Source organism: Lontra canadensis, unplaced genomic scaffold, assembly GCF_010015895.1.
Source record: "Lontra canadensis isolate GAN:19392208 unplaced genomic scaffold, GSC_riverotter_1.0 scaffold70, whole genome shotgun sequence".
Taxonomy (NCBI): domain Eukaryota; kingdom Metazoa; phylum Chordata; class Mammalia; order Carnivora; family Mustelidae; genus Lontra; species Lontra canadensis.
The window spans coordinates 3,531,441-3,550,763 of record NW_022631064.1 but is presented as its reverse complement, the minus strand read 5'-3'; the positions used below and the strand labels follow the sequence as shown (position 1 = coordinate 3,550,763).

The 19,323-nt window shown below is 39.5% G+C and overlaps 1 protein-coding gene across 7 annotated transcripts in view; it reads left to right on the top strand.

Annotated features, from left to right (window-relative positions):
• Window positions 1–11,965: 11,965 nt before the first annotated feature.
• The window catches only part of CNTLN (centlein), a 307,186-nt gene continuing 299,828 nt past the window's right edge, over window positions 11,966–19,323 (top strand). For all 7 annotated transcript variants that reach the window (XM_032880530.1, XM_032880532.1, XM_032880534.1 and 4 more), the window contains exons 1-2: window positions 11,966–12,394; window positions 18,853–18,941. In XM_032880530.1, coding sequence (XP_032736421.1) covers window positions 12,035–12,394; window positions 18,853–18,941 — 449 coding nt within the window. In that variant the 5' untranslated portion in view covers window positions 11,966–12,034. The remainder of the gene's footprint in view (window positions 12,395–18,852; window positions 18,942–19,323) is intronic.

Sequence of the window (19,323 nt, the reverse complement as noted above, 5' to 3'; positions counted from 1 at the left end):
TATATATATATATATATATATATATATATATATAAAATATGGGAGGTATATTATATAAATGTGTATACACACACACACACACACACACACACACTAGTTGAATTAGACAGACTAGCCTAGAATTCCTGAAAACTGAGTTTTAATTTAGAATGTGAAGGCAATAAAGAAAGTAGATGCATTCCCTTTGGTGCTTTTCTGTTCACAAGCCCTGAACTCTTTACCTAAATCTTGCCTGGATTCCATTTCCTCTTTATAACATGTGATTTACCTTTTTCTCCTTGATGGACTTGTAAGTTGTAATGTCCAACCAGCTGCCATGAGAACAACATGAGAGTTCTTACTTTAAATCATAGATTGGCTATAAACAAAACGCTAGTCAGACTGTGTCCCTGTTGTTGTTTATTAGACTATATTGGACTCTTGAGCTGGACATCTTCTCTTTGCCCCTCCAGACTATCTCTTGATGTTTTTCTATCCTGCTCTGTGTCCTGCTGGGCTTCCCTGGTTGGGTTTAGCCAGTGGGAAACATAGGAGATGGGCATAAGGGAAAGCAGTGAGGTTTGAGTATTTGTTCCCCTGGCTCCCAGTCTCTTGGGTCTGTACCTCTCAACAGGCAGCATTCTGTACACAGTTCTTTCTGTCTCCTGGTACCATTAACTGGTACCATTCCCCTTACCTCTTCCTGTTTAGGGTGATAACATCTTCCAGCCTTGGATTAGCCTTGAGGTATTTTATTATCACTTGTGCTTTCCCTCCATCCTAAACTGACCTTTGTAATTTGTCTCTATCTTGACTGTTTCTTAAAGTATTTGCTATAAGTTGCCATCAACTTCCTGTTGAGACGCTGATCACCTCGCCAAACAAGAAGGGAGTCATAGTCTGAAATGTCTAACCCTCTAATCCCATGGTTGGCTCCAGCGGTAACCAAGTCCCATTCTTACCTCCATTCCAAAAGTTATTAACATAGAAAAAGATACCTTTAAGCTTTCATCATTTAAGAAATTTTAAAGGTTTTGGGAAGTCTGTGCCAGAAATGGGGATGGGGATGTTAAATCACAGTATCAGAGAAAAGCAAATGCCAATGTGTGTGTGCTTTAATAGTATATGACTACTGGAATAGGGAACGGGTGAGCCTCATCAAGACAGAGATGTTAAATAAGGTTACTGGCAATGGAAGTAGTCCTTCATGTTTCAGGCAAAATCAGAGGAACTAAAAGAGATGGAAGAGCTGGAATATTTTTGCAATATTGCCTTGAGGTAAGGAATACCTAAGACTGGGGAGGAGTCAAGATGGCGGAGAAGTAGCAGGCTGAGACTACTTCAGGTAGCGGGAGATCAGCTAGATAGCTTATCTAAAGATTGCAAACACCTACAAATCCAACGGGAGATCGAAGAGAAGAAGAACAGAATTCTAGAAACAGAAAATCAACCACTTTCTGAAAGGTAGGACTGGTGGAGAAGTGAATCCAAAGCGACGGGAAGATAGACTGCGGGGGGAGGGGCCGGCTCCCGGCAAGCGGTGGAGCAACGGAGCACAAAATCAGGACTTTTTAAAAGTCTGTCCACTGAGGGACATCGCTCTAGAGGCTTAACCAGGGTGAAGCCCACGCGGGGTCAGCGTGGCCTCAGGTCCCGCAGGGTCGCAGAAGGATCAGGGGTGTCTGAGTGTCGCAGAGCTTGCATGTATTAGAACGGGGAAGCCAGCTACAGAGACGGAGCCGAGGAGTGAGCTCTCAGCTTGGGGTTACCTTGAACCGGTTGCAGGCTTGGTCAGCTCAGAGCGTGGCCAGAGGCCAGGGTGACCGGAGTAATTGGGTGCTGTTCTCTGAGGGCGCACTGAGGAGTGGGGCCCTGGGCTCTCGGCTCCTCTGGGCTGGAGACTCGGAGGCCGCCATCTTCATTCCTGTCCTCCAGAACTCTATGGAAAGCGCTCAGGGAACAAAAGCTCCCGAAAGCAAACCCGAGCAGATTACTCAGCCTGGCCCCTGGTAAGGGTGGTGCAACTCCGCCTGGGGCAAAGACACTTGAGAATCACTACAACAGGCCCCTCCCCCAGAAGACCAACAAGAAACTCAGCCAGGACCAAGTTCACCTACCAAGGAGTGCAGTTTCAATACCAAGGAGAGCAGCGGAATTCCAGAGGTGGAGAAAGCAAAGCACGGAACTCATGGCTTTCTCCCCGTGATTCTTTAGCCTTGCAGTTAATTTAATTTCTTTTCTTTTTCAATGTTTTTTCTCTTCTTCTGCTAAATTATTTAACTTTTACCATTTTCTTTTTTAACGTTTTTTAACTAGTTTATCTAATATATATATATATTCCTTTTTATATTTTTTCATTATTGGTTTTCTTTTTTTAATTGTTTCTTTTTTTTTTCTTTCTGAACCTCTTTTTATCCCCTTTCTCCCCCTCACGATTTGGGATCTCTTCTGATTAGGCTAAAGCATATTTTCCTGGGGTTGTTGCCACCCTTTTAGTATTTTACTTCCTCCTTCATATATTCTTATCTGGACAAAATGACAAGGCGGAAAAATTCACCATAAAAAAAAGAACAAGAGGCAGTACCAAAGGCTAGGGACCTAATCAATACAGACATTGGTAATGTGTCAGATCTAGAGTTCAGAATGACGATTCTCAAGGTTCTAGCCGGGCTCGAAAAAGGCATAGAAGATATTAGAGAAACCTTCTTGGGAGATATAAAAGCCCTTTCTGGAGAAATAAAAGAACTAAACTCTAACCAAGTTGAAATCAAAAAAGCTATTTATGAGGGGCAATCAAAAATGGAGACTCTCACTGCTAGGATAAATGAGGCAGAAGAAAGAATTAGCGATATAGAAGACCAAATGACAAAGAATAAAGAAGCTGAGCAAAAGAGGGACAAACAGCTACTGGACCACGAGGGGAGAATTCGAGAGATAAGTGACACCATAAGATGAAACAACATTAGAATAATTGGGATTCCAGAAGAAGAAGAAAGAGAGAGGGGAGCAGAAGGTATATTGGAGAGAATTATTGGAGAGAATTTCCCCAATATGGCAAAGGGAACAAGCATCAAAATCCAGGAGGTTCAGAGAACCCCACTCAAAATCAATAAGAATAGGTCCACACCCCGTCACCTAATAGTCAAATTTACAAGTTTTAGTGACAAAGAGAAAATCCTGAAAGCAGCCCGGGAGAAGAAGTCTGTAACATACAATGGTAAAAATATTAGATTGGCAGCAGACTTATCCACAGAGACCTGGCAGGCCAGAAAGAGCTGGCATGATATATTCAGAGCACTAAATGAGAAAAACATGCAGCCAAGAATAATAACTATATTAAGCTAGGCTATCATTGAAACTAGAAGGAGAGATTAAAAGCTTCCAGGACAAACAAAAACTGAAAGAATTTGCAAACACCAAACCAGCTCTACAGGAAATATTGAAAGGGGTCCTCTAAGCAAAGAGAGACCCTAAAAGTAGTAGATCAGAAAGGAACAGAAACAATATACAATAACAGTCACCTTACAGGCAATACAATGGCACTAAATTCATATCTCTCAATAGTTACCCTGAATGTTAATGGGCTAAATGCCCCAATCAAAAGACACAGGGTATCAGAATGGATAAAAAAACAAAACCCATCTATATGTTGCCTATAAGAAACTCATTTTAAACCCGAAGACACCTCCAGGTTTAAAGTGAAGGTGTGGAAAAGAATTTACCATGCTAATGGACATCAGAAGAAAGCAGGAGTGGCAATCCTTCTATCAGATCAATTAGATTTTAAGCCAAAGACTATAATAAGAGATGAGGAAGGACACTCTATCATACTCAAAGGATCTGTCCAACAAGAAGATCTAACAATTTTAAATATCTATGCCCCTAACGTGGAGCAGCCAACTATATAAACCAATTAATAACAAAATCAAAGAAACACATCAACAATAATACAATAATAGTAGGGGACTTTAACACTCCCCTCACTGAAATGGACAGATCATCCAAGCAAAAGATCAACAAGGAAATAAAGGCCTTAAATGACACACTGGACCAGATGGACATCACAGATATATTCAGAACATTCCATCCCAAAGCAACAGAATACACATTCTTCTCTAGTGCACATGGAACATTCTCCAGAATAGATCACATCCTCGGTCCTAAATCAGGTCTCAACCGGTATCAGAAGATGGGGATCATTCCCTGCATATTTTCAGACCACAATGCTCTGAAGCTAGAACTCAATCACAAGAGGAAATGTGGAAAGAACCCAAATACATGGAGACCAAACAACACCTTCTAAAGAATGAATGGGTCAACCAGGAAATTAAAGAAGAATTGAAAAAATTCATGGAAACAAACGATAACAATGAAAACACAACGGCTCAAAATCTGTGGGACACAACAAAGGCAGTCCTGAGAGGAAAATATATAGCAGTACAAGCCTTTCTCAACAAACAAGAAAGGTCTCAGGTACACAACCTAACCCTACACCTAAAGGAGCTGGAGAAAGAACAAGAAAGAAACCCTAAATCCAGCAAGAGAAGAGAAATCATAAAGATCAGAGAAGAAATCAATGAAATAGAAACCAAAAAAAAAACAAAAACCCAATAGAATAAATCAATGAAACTAGGAGCTGCTTCTTTGAAAGAATTAATAAGATTGATAAACCCCTGGCCAGACTTATCAAAAAGAAAAGAGAAAGGACCCAAATAAATAAAATCATGAATGAAAGAGGAGAGATCACAACGAACACCAAAGAAATGCAGACAATTATAAGAACATACTATGAGCAACTCTATGCCAACAAATTTGACAATCTGGAAGAAATGGATGCATTCCTAGAGACATATAAACTACCACAACTGAACCAGGAAGAAATAGAAAGCCTGAACAGACCCATAACCAGTAAGGAGATTGAAACAGTCATCAAAAACCTCCAAACAAACAAAAGCCCAGGGCCAGACGGCTTCCCGGGGGAATTCTACCAAACAGTTAAAGAAGAACTAATTCCTATTCTCCTGAAACTGTTCCAAAAAATAGAAATGGAAAGAAAACTTCCAAACTCATTTTATGAGGCCAGCATCACCTTGATCCCAAAACCAGACAAGGATCCCATCAAAAAAGAGAACTACAGACCGATATCCTTGAGGAACACAGAAATACTAGCCAATAGGATTCAACAGTACATTAAAAGGATTATTCACCACGACCAAGTGGGATTTATTCCAGGGCTGCAAGGTTGGTTCAACATCCGCAAATCAATCAATGTGATACGACACATTAATAAAAGAAAGAACAAGAACCATATGATACTCTCCATAGATGCTGAAAAAGCATTTGACAAAGTACAGCATCCCTTCCTGATCAAAACTCTGCAAAGTGTAGGGATAGAGGGCACATACCTCAATATTATCAAAGCCATCTATGAAGAACCCACCGCAAATATCATTCTCAATGGAGAAAAACTGAAAGCTTTTCCGCTAAGGTCAGGAACACGGCAGGGATGTCCGTTATCACCACTGCTATTCAACATAGTACTAGAAGTCCTAGCCTCAGCAATCAGACAACAAAAGGAAATTAAAGGCATCCAAATTGGCAAAGAAGAAGACAAACTATCACTCTTCGCAGATGATATGATACTATATGTGGAAAACCCAAAAGACTCCACTCCAAAACTGCTAGAACTTGTACAGGAATTCAGTAAAGTGTCAGGATATAAAATCAATGCACAGAAATCAGTTGCATTTCTCTACACCAACAATAAGACAGAAGAAATTATAGATGGGAATATTTACATTTACAATTGCATTTACAATTGCATTTCCCATTTACATTTTTACATTTACCCATTTACAATTGCACCCAAAACTAGAAGATACCTAGGAATAAACCTAACCAAAGAGACTAAGAATCTATACACAGAAAACTATAAAGTACTCATGAAAGAAATTGAGGAAGACACAAAGAAATGGAAAAATGTTCCATGCTCCTGGATTGGAAGAATAAATATTGTGAAAATGTCTATGCTACCTAAAGCAATCTACACATTTAATGCAATTCCTATCAAAGTACCACCTATTTTTTTCAAAAAAATGGGACAAATAATCCTAAAATTTATATGGAACCAGAAAAGACCTCGAATAGCCAAAGGAATATTGAAAAAGAAAGCCAAAGTTGGTGGCATCACAATCCCGGATTTCAAGCTCTATTACAAAGCTGTCATCATCAAGACAGCATGGTACTGGCACAAAACCAGACACATAGATCAGTGGAACAAAATAGAGAGCCCAGAAATAGACCCTCAACTCTATGTTCAACTAATCTCTGACAAAGCAGGAAAGAATGTCCAATGGAAAAAAGACAGCCTCTTCAATAAATGGTGTTGGGAAAATTGGACAGCCACATGCAGAAAAATGAAATTGGATCATATCCTACACCACACACGAAAATAGACTCAAAATGGATGAAGGACCTCAATGTGAGAAAGGTATCCAGGAGAACACAGGCAGCAACTTCTTCGACCTCAGCCGCAGCAACATCTTCCTAGGAACATCGTCAAAGGCAAGGGAAGCAAGGGCAAAAATGAACTATTGTGATTTCATCAAGATCAAAAGCTTTTGCACAGCAAAGGAAACAGTTAACAAAACCAAAAGACAACTGACAGAATGGGAGAAGATATTTGCAAATGACATATCAGATAAAGGGCTAGTGTCCAAAATCTATAAAGAACTTAGCAAACTCAACACCCAAAGAACAAATAATCCAATCAAGAAATGGGCAGAAGACATGAACAGACATTTCTGCAAAGAAGACATCCAGATGGCCAACAGACACATGAAAAAGTGCTCCATATCACTCGGCATCAGGGAAATACAAATCAAAACCACAATGAGATATCACCTCACACCCGTCAGAATGGCTAAGATGAACAAGTCAGGAAATGACAGATGCTGGCGAGGATGCGGAGAAAGGGGAACCCTCCTACACTGTTGGTGGGAATGCAAGCTGGTGCAACCACTCTGGAAAACAGCATGGAGGTTCCTCAAAATGTTGAAAATAGAACTACCCTATGACCCAGCAATTGCACTGCTGGGTATTTACCCTAAAGATACAAACGTAGTGATCCGAAGGGGCACGTGCACCCGAATGTTTATAGCAGCAATGTCTACAATAGCCAAACTATGGAAAGAACCTAGATGTCCATCAACAGACGAATGGATAAAGAAGATGTGGTATATATACACAATGGAATACTATGCAGCCATCAAAAGAAATGAAATCTTGCCATTTGTGACAACGTGGATGGAACTAGAGGGTATCATGCTTAGCGAAATAAGTCAATCGGAGAAAGACAACTATCATATGATCTCCCTGATATGAGGGAGAGGAGATGCAACATGGGGGGTTAAGGGGGTAGGAGAAGAGTAAATGAAACAAGATGGGATTGGGAGGGAGACAAACCATAAGTGACTCTTAATCTCACAAAACAAACTGAGGGTTGATGGGGGGAGGGGGTTGGAAGAAGGGGGGTGGGGTTATGGACATTGCGGAGGGTATGTGCTATGGTGAGTGCTGTCAAGTGTGTAAACCTGGCAATTCACAGACCTGTACCCCTGGGGATAAAAATATATTATATGTTTATAAAAAATAAAATTAAAAAAAAAAAACAAAACAAAAAAACCAAAAAAGGAATACCTAAGACTATGGGGCTACCATCACATCTCTTAGGGAGGAGGAAATTGCAACACAGGTAATAAGGCCAAAAAAGGTGGAATGTGTCTTACTTTGGTCATATGTTAAAACCACAAACTGAAACTCTGTAACCCTCTGTATTAAATCAGTTAAACTCCTCATGGAATTTAGGATTGTCTTCCAAATTTTGCTGAGCTAACTCAAACCTAAAACATCCAGGTCTGTTTTTTTGTTTGCTTGCCTGTTTTTTCCCCAGAACAATACCCACAGGGATTAGGATTCAATGGAGATAATTTTGAGAAAAACCTATTATTAGGGTAAAAAGACAATTATTTAAATAATTTTGAATTGTTGTATAATCAGTAAAGATGAAAATGAAAAATGAAGTTCTGTTTTCATAGCTCTGTAAGGTCATCGTTTTTAAACTGTGCGAGAATCCCATGGGACAACTGGAAGAGATGATGTCATCCTTGGATACCTGTGTTCTTGACAGAGCTCTCTCAGACTGATCAGGGAATCAATAGTTACCAGGAATCGCTCAAACAAAATTATAGTAACTGTAAGCATAAAATAATTTTCTTGGTTTACTTTGACTAACTCTTGGATTACAATTTGTCCATTTTAGACTGACAAGATATGTCTGCTGCTGACTCAAGTGTCACACTGGCACATTGAGCATGTGGATTTCTATTTTAACATTGAAGGGGAGGGCAGTAGGCCATTCTTGATTTGACTGACTTGGAAAAACCCTAAAAATTGAGATAAATTTCAAAATGATATGAAAGAAATCTGTGATATTTAAGGTCTTATCAGTACCTAAGAGTGGTTTAAAATTTAATAATTAAATCCTGCTGATCGAATGAAGATTATACCAAATCTGTAAAGGAGAAATAAATATGTCTTAAAATTTGGCATTCTTTCTGGAAACAAAGAACCATCAAGGCTGAGAAACTGCTAATACATTTCTCTTCTTAAACAGAAGTTAGAATTAAATTTTTTTAAATTCAAATGAGAGATGCAATTTAAATACCATACTAATTTGCACATTTCCCTCATTTTCCACAATATTTCAACTGTACAATGATGATATGGACAGAATTATATGTTTCTATATTCTAATATATTTCATCCTGGCAGACTTTATTATTAATTTCTGTAGAAGAGACATCATCACTTTTAAATGTTTGCACAAAGAATTGTACAGGAGAGACACTGTTGTTTGTTTCGGCATTTTTATTCAGATAGTATTACAGATCTTTAACTTATTGTTCTGAGTTACAAATTTAATATTCAGTATTTTACATATTTGTGTCATTTTTGCAAATAATACAAAAAAGAACTCCTTATGTATCTTCTGAAAATGTGCAATTTTTTTTAAAGATTTTTTTTTTTTTTTGACAGAGAGAGAGAGAGAGATCACAAGTAGACAGAGAGGCTGGCAGAGGGGGAGTGGGGAAGCAGGCTTCCTGCTCAGCAGGGAGATCGATGCGGGGGCTCGATCCCAGGATCCTGAGACCATGACCTGAGCCGAAGGCAGAGGCTTAACCCATTGAGCCACCCAGGAACCCTGAAAATGTGCTATTTTTCTATGCTTAAAAATTGTCTGCCAGTAAAGAACCTTTGTAACTCAACAATAAATAAACAATGCAATTAAAAAATGGACAAAGGACTTGAACTGACATTTCTTCAAAAAAGATCAGTGTCCAAAAAGCACATCAAAAGGTGATCAATGTCATTAGTCATTAGGAAAATATAAATCACAGCCATAGTGAGATACCATTGCACACTCTCTAGTATGGCCATAAAAAAGGGAAACTAACAAGTGTTGGTGAGGATGTGAAAAAACTGGAACTCTCATACGTTGCTGGTGGGAATGTAAAATGGTTCAGCTGCTATGGAAAACAGTTTGGTAGTTCCTCAGTAAGTTAAACATCGAATTACCATATGACCCAGAGATTCCACTCCTAGGTATATATATATAAAATAACTGAGAACAGGTGTTCAAACAATAACCCATATGTGAATGCTCATAGCAGCTCTATTCACAATAGGCCAAAGGTGGAAACAATCCACATATCTATGGGAAGATGAATGGAGAAACGCATTGTGTTATACCCATATCATGGAATACTATTTGGCTAAAAGAAAATGAAGTAGGTACATGCTACAAAATGGATGAAACTTGAGAACAATGCTAAGTGAAAGAAGCCAGATCTAAAAGGTCACATGTTACGGTTCCATTTGTAGGAAGTATTCAGAAGAGGCCAATCCAAGAGACAGAATGCAAGTTACCTGGAGCCTAGGGGGTGGAGATGGGGAGTGGAAACAGGCAGTGAATTAATGGATATGGGGTTTTGGTTTGGGGAGGTGAAAATGTTCTGGAACTAAATACTGGTGATGGTTGCCTAACACATGAACATGCCTAAAGACATTTTATTTGTAGCCACTTTAAATGGTTCTAATGCTACATTTTATGTTATGTGTATTTTATCACCAAAAAAAGAAAAGAAAAAGAAAAAAATTTTCTGCCCACTCATAAATTCAGGATATTCTTTTGAGGCAGGTATGTATATTTATTCTTGTACATGATAGAAGAGATTTCACTGTTTTTCAAAAGAATCTTTCTATAATTGGATGAAATGATACCCTTTTGAGTGAACAACAAATAACCATTAAGAATGTGCATTCATATTGATTTCGTGACAACCTTTTGAATTATGTGATTAGAATTCCCAATCTTAAACCCAATGAAATCTTACAAGCTCAGACATAATGCTGTATTTCAAGTGACAGGTACAGAGTAAGGTATCAGAGACATGTTTTAGAATTAAGTGGATCCATATTCTGCTTTTCTAATAACAGATGTGGGACATTGGATCGGGTATAGTAATCTCTCAAGTCTCAGTTTTCTCACGAGTAAAGTGGGAATAATATCTATTTTACCATGATGTAAGAATTGAATAAGTACATATATGAAAAGTAGTTAGCCCTGGACCCAGCGTATAGTAAATGTTCGGTATGGGAGTCACTTCTAAAACAGGCTTTTGTGTACTTTTCCTAATCCTTATATAAATTTCCTGGGATGTTTACCTTTGGTGGGAAGGAAGCCCACTCATCCTGCCTTAGCAGGATTCTAATAGGGAGCGTGTCTTTTGATATGCTGACTAAATTCTGGCACAAAGCAGTAATTTTGATGAAATGAAGAGGTCATCAGTTAAAGTGGTCACCTCCCTACTTTCACAGTCCACCTTTTCCCCACCTCAGCTCTCTGTATTCCGGAACCCTTTCACAGAAGAGAGAAATCTACTTTTGGTAAAACTCTAGTGCTAGCTCAACGTGATCCCTTTACTAAAAACATCACGAGTAGGATGCGTTAGCACGGCAAAGAAAAAGATGGTAATTGACTATTTGAAGTTTATAAAGAAGGAAGGAAAGAAGGGAGGGAGGGAAGGAATAAAGGAAGGAGAAAGGGAGACCGAGAGGCAGAGAGGGATGAAGAAAGAGGATAGGCCGGTGGAAAGAAAGCTGATCTTGTTTCTTTAACTAAGCTCAGAATTACTGATTTCAATAGGTCCAAGGACACATACTGTGGGGCCGTGTGGGTCACACTCGCTCTGATATTCAGCCAGTTGAATAAAGAAGCTGCCATAAAAACTTAAAGGAAATCGTGACTCTTGCAAAACAAAGGACAAAGGGTGCGCAAAGGATCATAATTCAAATGGGAAATCCGCCTGATAGTCTCAGCTCAACACAAGGCTTTCCACATCTCCCTGACATAAGTCAGCTTGCTGGACTTCAGCTGTACCTAAAGCAGTTTTGCTAAAGGGTGTGAAGAAAACACTTAAGTGTAAAATTTATTCCCTGATCCTCAAGGAGCTTACAACAGCGCTGGGGAGATTAGCCGTGTAACTAACACTCCAGGGCGGTCAATGAAACGTGACAAACGAGTTGGCAGGGGCCTTGGAGGCGGAGGAATTCACAGTTAAGGATCATTTGGGGCTAGGGGCTTGTCAAGGAAGACTTTAAGAGGTGGGAGGTAAGCTAGGAGCTAAGTAGCGGGTAGGGTTTTAGGTGGGCGGTAAGGCGTGGCGTTGGGAACCAAAGACTCCGGCAGCGCCTCTACGGCTGGCGCGCGCACGGGACAGGCCTAACCCCTTGGGCCACGGCGCGTGCGCAGTCTAGCGCTGGCTCCGGGCGCGCGTCCCGGGGAAAGCCGGCCAGGATCCGAAAACGCGAGACCCCGCGGTCCAAGGCGGGAAAAGGCTCGCGCATGCGCGTCTCGGAGCTTCGGGCTCGCCAGGATGGGGAAGGGGAGGTGGAGTTTCCAACAGGGAACTTGACCCGTTAAGCAGCCGCGGCCATGGCGGCGCGCTCGTCGCCCTCGCCTCTCCCTCCGCCCTCAGGGCGACAGTTGGGCCCCTGGTCCCCACGTGTTGGGCGGGGAACTGTGGTACACGCAGTGCACAGCGAGGCCTCAGGGCTTGCGAGCGTAGTGCGGGAGGGCGTCGTGGACAAAAACGATATATGCTGGCGGGGCGAAGAAGGGTCAGGGGGCCGGCGGGGGCCAGGGGGGGCGGCTCCGGCTCAGGCTCCCCTCCTCAGCTCGCCCAAGGGGTCCAAGCGGCTAGAGGGCATCTCGGTAGAGGAGGCGATGGTGACCCGGACGCAGCTGCTGGAGGAAGAGCTGAGCAGCCTAAAGGAGGAGCTGGCCCTATGTCAGGTATCGAGGTGGCCGCCGGCCTTTCCCCTACACAGCGGGGCCGGGGACGGGCCGGTGGGTAGGCGCGCCCCTCTCCCTCTGCCTTAGGCTGCGTCGCTGCGCGGGTTCGGGACCCACCCATATCCGCCCCGCGGCGCTCCCTCCCGGCTTCCACACACAGCCCGGCCCGCTGCTTGGTGCTGGGGGGACGCGGCAGGGCCCGGCTCCCCGACGTGGAGCTCCCACCCCTCTCCGGACAGGCTGGGCAGGGTTCGCCTCGGCGCCCTGGATTTGGTTTTTTCACTTGGATGCCAGCAAAACGTGCAGTCGCACCGCCCCCGCTCCCGAAAAGCCCAAGTTCCGCGTCGTGACGGTTAAGTGGTACTTGGAGAGGAGTTGAGTGAGTCCACGAGTTGATAGGTTGAACAGGAAAGTTGAAACACGTCTATTAAAATGAAATCCACCGATGAAGGAACCTGTTTTTAATTTGCAAACCCACACTTGTTCTTAAGTCAACCTAAGTTAAACTTAAGTGGTAAACACAAATCAATAATTTTTAGGGAGTCTTAGGCCGGGAACTTTCACACCTAATAGACGATGCTTGATGTTTATTAATCAGCTATACGAATTCTGTAGTCCTTGAGACAGAAAATTCATTTTCATGTCATCGTGCTAGTGAAAATCATTTAGTAAATCAATTATGTTAATTTATTTGCCTGTTCTATGTAGAGTTATTACAGATGGCTTGGCTGCACTCATGTTCAGAGAGATTTGATTTCATTTTAGTTTTGCATCCTTACCACCATCTCTTCTCTGATTTTACCAGAACCTTTAGACAGCGTTGGGCGATATAAATGTTGGGGATTCACTCAACAATAAATCTTTCAATCACTTTGTCTTCAAGATAGAACCAATTAGGAACTGCTAACAACCAGGGTAACTTTATGAACAGTGTCATCAGTTTAGGTTAGTAAAAATTCCTGAAATTCATTCTCTCTCATGGTTAGTTCTATTGGATTCTTTTGCCCCTTCTGTAGGTCCTTGCTGATTGAGTCAAGGCTGTAAAAACAGGACAGTTTTGTTCAAATTGAATATGCATTTACTTAAACAGGCTGAGGAAATATTATGTGACTGCTTTTTCATTTTCCCATTTTCTGATCTTCACTGGATAAGGAGTGAAGGAACAAATAAGAGACACCAGTGAACTAAAGCATTTTGTCCTCTGCACACCTCAGCCTTTGATAAAGATGTTAACTCATGATAAGGGTTTTGAAACTTGGACAAGTCCTAATCTCAGATGCTATTTGCCCATATCTTCTTTACTCTCCCCTTTTCCTTTCTCTATATATCCTAGTTATAGCTGTCTAAGGAGCTGAGATACTTACTTTTTACAACTGACTTGATTAAGGAAATCACTCTATTGGAAACAGCCCACTGACCCCCTCCCCCAAATCCATTCCCTTGTCTTTAAAAATGTGGTTTCACATATGGTATTGGCTCTTGTGACTTTGGAAATATATGGACTAGGAAGATGATTAGATTGCTCTAGGCAGATGTAAGAATAGAGATGGTCATAATTGGCCTAGGATCATGGTTCTTGAGATTTTTGTAGTATTGACACTGTTAGATGACCACAGGCATTCCAGTAATGTGAGAGATTGGCAGTATCCCATTCAAAACTATGGTCAAACCACACTCCTGCTCTTGGGTAAACTTGGGAGAAATAACAATTGAACCCCCAATTGTTTTATTAAAAAAAAACTTATGTAAACATTCACTTTTAGACCTTTTTATTTTGTTCTACTTACTTTCTCAGCTAGAAATCACATACCCAAAAATGTAGGATTAACCCCGTTTTTCAAACCTTTCAAAAACTGCAACTCAACATAAATTCATTTTTCATCTTAACCTAGTAAGTATACACACATACATATACCTAGAATTTCAGGAACAACGTTTTCTCTGTTTGTCATGGACTTTGATTTTTCTTCGAAATTCTATTTTTTAAGAGAATACTGCTCAGATGTACCAAATTAATTCGACACAGAAATGGATCAAATGTACATTTTGGGGAAAAATAATTTTGCAAATTAGTCTAGTCATAAGTAGTAGCTTCATACAGGTTAGTTGGTTTTTTTTCCCATATTTAGCTTACAGGAATTCAATTACATGTACTTGGTGGAGAACAAGAAGATTTGAGTGGGTCCGTATACCATTCCACCCCACTGGAGTTACTCAGAATAAGCACATAAAAGAAAATATCAGTTCCAAGTATTTATCATCCAACTTTATGTGATTATAATATTGAATTTTTTTATTTTTTATTTTTAATGGCTCCATACTAGCAAGCAACATGCACATAATGCTTAGCTGAAGAAAACATCATTAACTTCAGTGTGGGGAGAAAAGCTGTCTGTATTGGACCTACTGAGGATAAGAAATTGGCTTCCTAATATAGCTTGTCCTTCAAGGGTGCTTCAAAGGACAATTTTAAGTTTGTGACATTTATGCCTTACTCATTGATTTAGAACCCAACTTCACCATACTCTTAATTTTGATTATGAATTTCAAGAGTATGTTCTATTTGCAGTTTAGGATATTGTAAGTATGTGTATGTGCACATTTATTACCACCCGTAGAATACCAGAAGACAAGAAGTAATGTTACATATGTGTAATATATAGACATATATATATACATACACATATATTTGTGTGTGACATATGTATGTATATCTAAAAGCTTATTTTCTTTTTCAGTAGCAGCGAAAAATATTCACTAAACCTGTAAGCCAGTTTCAGGTTCAAACTGATTAGGGCATTTAAATGAAATATATGTTGATACCTGGCTGGATCAGCCGGTAGAGCGTGCAACTCTTGATTTCCAGGTTGTGTTCAAGCCCTGCATTGGATGTAGAGTTTCCTTAAAAAATGAAATTAAAAAAAATATATATGTTTATTACTCTAACTTTAGTGATGAAACTAAGTTTAATGAAGCATGTGATGTTGGAATTAAGATAATATGACTAGTTATATTTTTTGTTAAGATATTTAGGTGTGTTGAAAACTTATCCATTTCATAAAGAAGAACAATTTGAAAACCCATTTTTTTTTAAAGATTTTATTTATTTATTTGACAGAGATCACAAGTAGGCAGAGAGGCAGGCAGAGAGAGAGGGGGAAGCAGCCTCCCCACTGAGCAGAGAGCTGGATGTGAGGCACAATTCCAGGACCCTGAGATCATGACCTGAGCCGAAGACAGAGGCCTAACCCACTGAGCCACTTAGGTGCCCCTTGAAAACCTATTATATAATTAAAATCCTCACTAGTGTTAGTAGTTGTATTTTGGTATGTGAATCTTTTTGTGTAATTATTTTTCATAATAATAATTTATTGAGAAGCTACTTCGTGCTATGCTTTGTAATTAAATTCATTCCATTGTTTTCCCTGGGTTCTGGTAGGCAAATTATTTATTTAATGAGGGACATAGTTTTCATACATTTGTTGAATTCATTCCTCCAGTAGAGATAAAGCGAGGGTCTGTTATGTTGCCAGTCACTAAACTAGGTGCAGGGAAAGTATGTACCCAGTGAAAAAGATAATTTTGGGTGTCTGTGTCTGCCAAGTTGATACTTATTTCCCTACCAGCTAATAAGTGAAAGTCAAGGGGAGTCCATTACTAAGATATTATAGATTCAAATATCTGAGTATTTGGTCAATTCTTTTGTAGGCTGAGTTTATTATACTTTGTGATGTAGAGATTTTTTTCATCAGATTTTTTTGGTTTTCTTGCTGTATCTCTTTTACTGTGCTAGAGCTAAGCCCTTTGTCATTAAGTCATATTTAAGTGGAAGTAATTCATTTTATAAATTATGAAAACCTACTCTTACATTTTTACTTAATGCTAACCTTTCTTAGTATTTTAGGTAGAAAAGTTGAGGTGAAAATACATGTAAATCTTTGCTATTTTGTTTTGAAGTGAGCTGTAAGATAAATTTATAAATATTACTGATTTCCAGGGATTTTGTAATTTCCTCAAAATGCCTTTTAAAAATAGAGAGATTAGAGCATATTATGTTGCATGGTTTATTCTTTCTTACCTTCACTACCTTCCAGGCAGGTTATGACATGTGATTTATATACTGACATTTCTTATTTTTAACTTGAATCATTTTAATACCCACATTTTAAATTCTTTTTTCTAAAAGGATAAAGTAAAGCATGATATATAGGAATGTTTAGATAAGGTAGTACTCTCTAGTACTTAGGCTGTCAAAAGTCTTCTGAAAACAAGTAAGCAAGCAGTCAAACAAAGTAGATCAAAGATTTGAGCATTAAAAAATGAAAACATAAAAATTTTAGAAGGAATTGAATGTAGTAAATATATTTGTAATCTCTGAGTAGAGAAGGCCAATCAGAAAAATTGATAATAAATCCATAAGCCATAATAGAAAAGATGGATAAATATGAATATATAAAATTAATAATTACCCTTTTGCAAAAGTACTCCATCATAAATAAAGTTAAATAAGCAACAACATACTAGGGAAACAATATTTGTAGCCCATTTTGTGGACATAAGTCTAATTTTAAGATTCCCAGCAGTAACTTTTATATTTCATTTGTGGAACTTGGTCACATCCCATAGGTAAGAGGGGCCAGGGTTTTACTTGGGCAGCACAGAGCCAAATGGTTTATGTTACCAACAGGAAGGAGAGAATGGATGATGGACACAGACCCAAATAGAAATACCTGTCGCACAAGTAAAACCAATCAACCAAATATAATAATATGAAATGTGCTGTGAAAAAAAAATTAAATAGGGTAAAGGGTTATCAGAGACTTAGGAGTTTGGGTGGCTGTAAATATAGTAGTCAGAGAAGATTTCTTTTGAGGTGACATTTAAGCAAAGACCTGAATGAAGTGAGGAAATAATCTACATGAAAATCTGGTGCATGGTACGTGTGCAGAGGCCCTGGCACAAGCAGAACAAGAAAACCAGTGTGTATAATAAATGGAGAGAGGGATAGATGAGGTTGGAGAGGTGTGTATGGGTCAGATAATGTAGGGTTTTGTAGCCTTGTTACAGAATTTGGATTATTTTCTTAATCTGATGGGAATCCATTGGAGGATTTTGAGCTAAGGAGGCTAGGGGACCACCATGGATGGCTAGGCGAGAGATGGGGTTGATTTGGACTGGGAGGATGGTGGTGGAGGTGGTGAGAAATGGTTAGAACAGGACATATGTTGCAGGTAAAAACAATAGGATTTACTGACTGGATCTGAAATATGAGGAAAAGAGAACAGAATTGACTTGTAAGTGTTAGGCCTTTGAGCAAACGACTTAGATCATGGCATCATTTTCTGAGCTGAAGAGTAGTAAGTTTGTAAAAAGTAGGAAATCAAGAATTTTTTTGTTTTAAGTGATATCTTGAGATATCTACTAGGTATTCAAATGGAATTATTGAGTTGGAGATTGGAGTCTGTACCTAGGCGTGGAGAAAACAGCTAAGGATGGAAATGTTGTAAGTCCTCAGTGTGTAGTTAATACATAAAACCTTGGAACTGAATGAGGTCCCCTAGAGCAATGGTTCTCAACCTTGAGTGCACAAAATCTCCTGAGGAACTTTTAAAAAAAATACTGGTGCTTGAAACTTACCTGAAACCAATTAAGCCAGAATCTCTAGATCATCACTTTTTTTTTTTTTTAAGATTTTATTTATTTGACACAAAGAGAGAGATCACAAGTAGGCAGAGAAGCAGGCAGAGAGAGAGGAAGGGAAGGAGGCTCTCCGCTGAGCAGAGAGCCCGATGTGGGGCTCAGTCCCAGGACCCTGGGATCATGACCTGAGCCGAAGGCAGAGGCTTAACCCACTGAGCCAGCCAGGTGCCCCTAGGTCATCACTATTTTTAAAAACTTCTTTTAAAAACTTCTCCCAAAGTGACTCCTAACTCTCAATCACAATTGTCGTTAACAACTGGCCTAGGCATTAAGACTAAAACTGCCCATTGTCTATGGGATTCAGCTACATAGAGGACCTTGAAAAAGGAATTTAACATCATAGCGGGGAGGGACATCTGACTGGAGAAAGTAATAGAGCAAATGGAAGTGAAGAAGTGGAGACCATTATTATAGGTAACTCTTCCAAGGAATTTTGCTGAAAAGGGGAGCTGAAAAATGGAGCAGTAAATAGAGAGCAATTCTCTTTTAAAGCAAATTTTGTCATGTTATTCAGCATTCCAACCTTTACAACCCTGAAGTGTTGCTGGTAGAAATAGTAAACGTGAATGTGAACTGCCAGAATGTGGAGTGCTAAGAACTTCTTAAAATAAAACTTTCCTGTTATACTTCACAAGAATCTATTTTATAGTTCTAGAACTAGGAATCAAGTAATTTCTTTTCATGTTTTAATTTAATATAGTGTCTTCTCTGATTTAACTACAAAGCAGTGCATTAAAAATGTTTTTTGTTTCTTTAAGGCTGATAAAGAGTTTGTATGGTCTTTGTGGAAACGTCTCCAGGTGACAAACCCAGATCTCTCACAAGCAGTCAGTTTGATTGTGGAAAGGTGAGCTGCCAAGTTATTTTTCTATGAGTATTTGGTTTGTTGAAATTGTTTTGCTTTATTATTAAAATTAAAACTTGGCATTAAGTCCCTAAAGAGATTTGACTTCCAAATGGATGTGGAGCATGATATTATAATCATTGGACTTATTTCAAGGGGTGCCAAGTCACCAAATACAAATAGGCCATGTCTCCTGCTGGTATTCTGATGTATTTGGGAAGTTCGCAGGTAAGAGATAATGCTATGACTTGGACACTGTGTGCATCTAATGTGTCTGTGTATATGTGTGTGTTGAGCTCTTACAGCTCGACTTTAAAAATTGGAGAAGTACCTGTTATTTGGCTTTTTTACTCTGAAAATGCCTCTATTGACAACTTTCTAGACA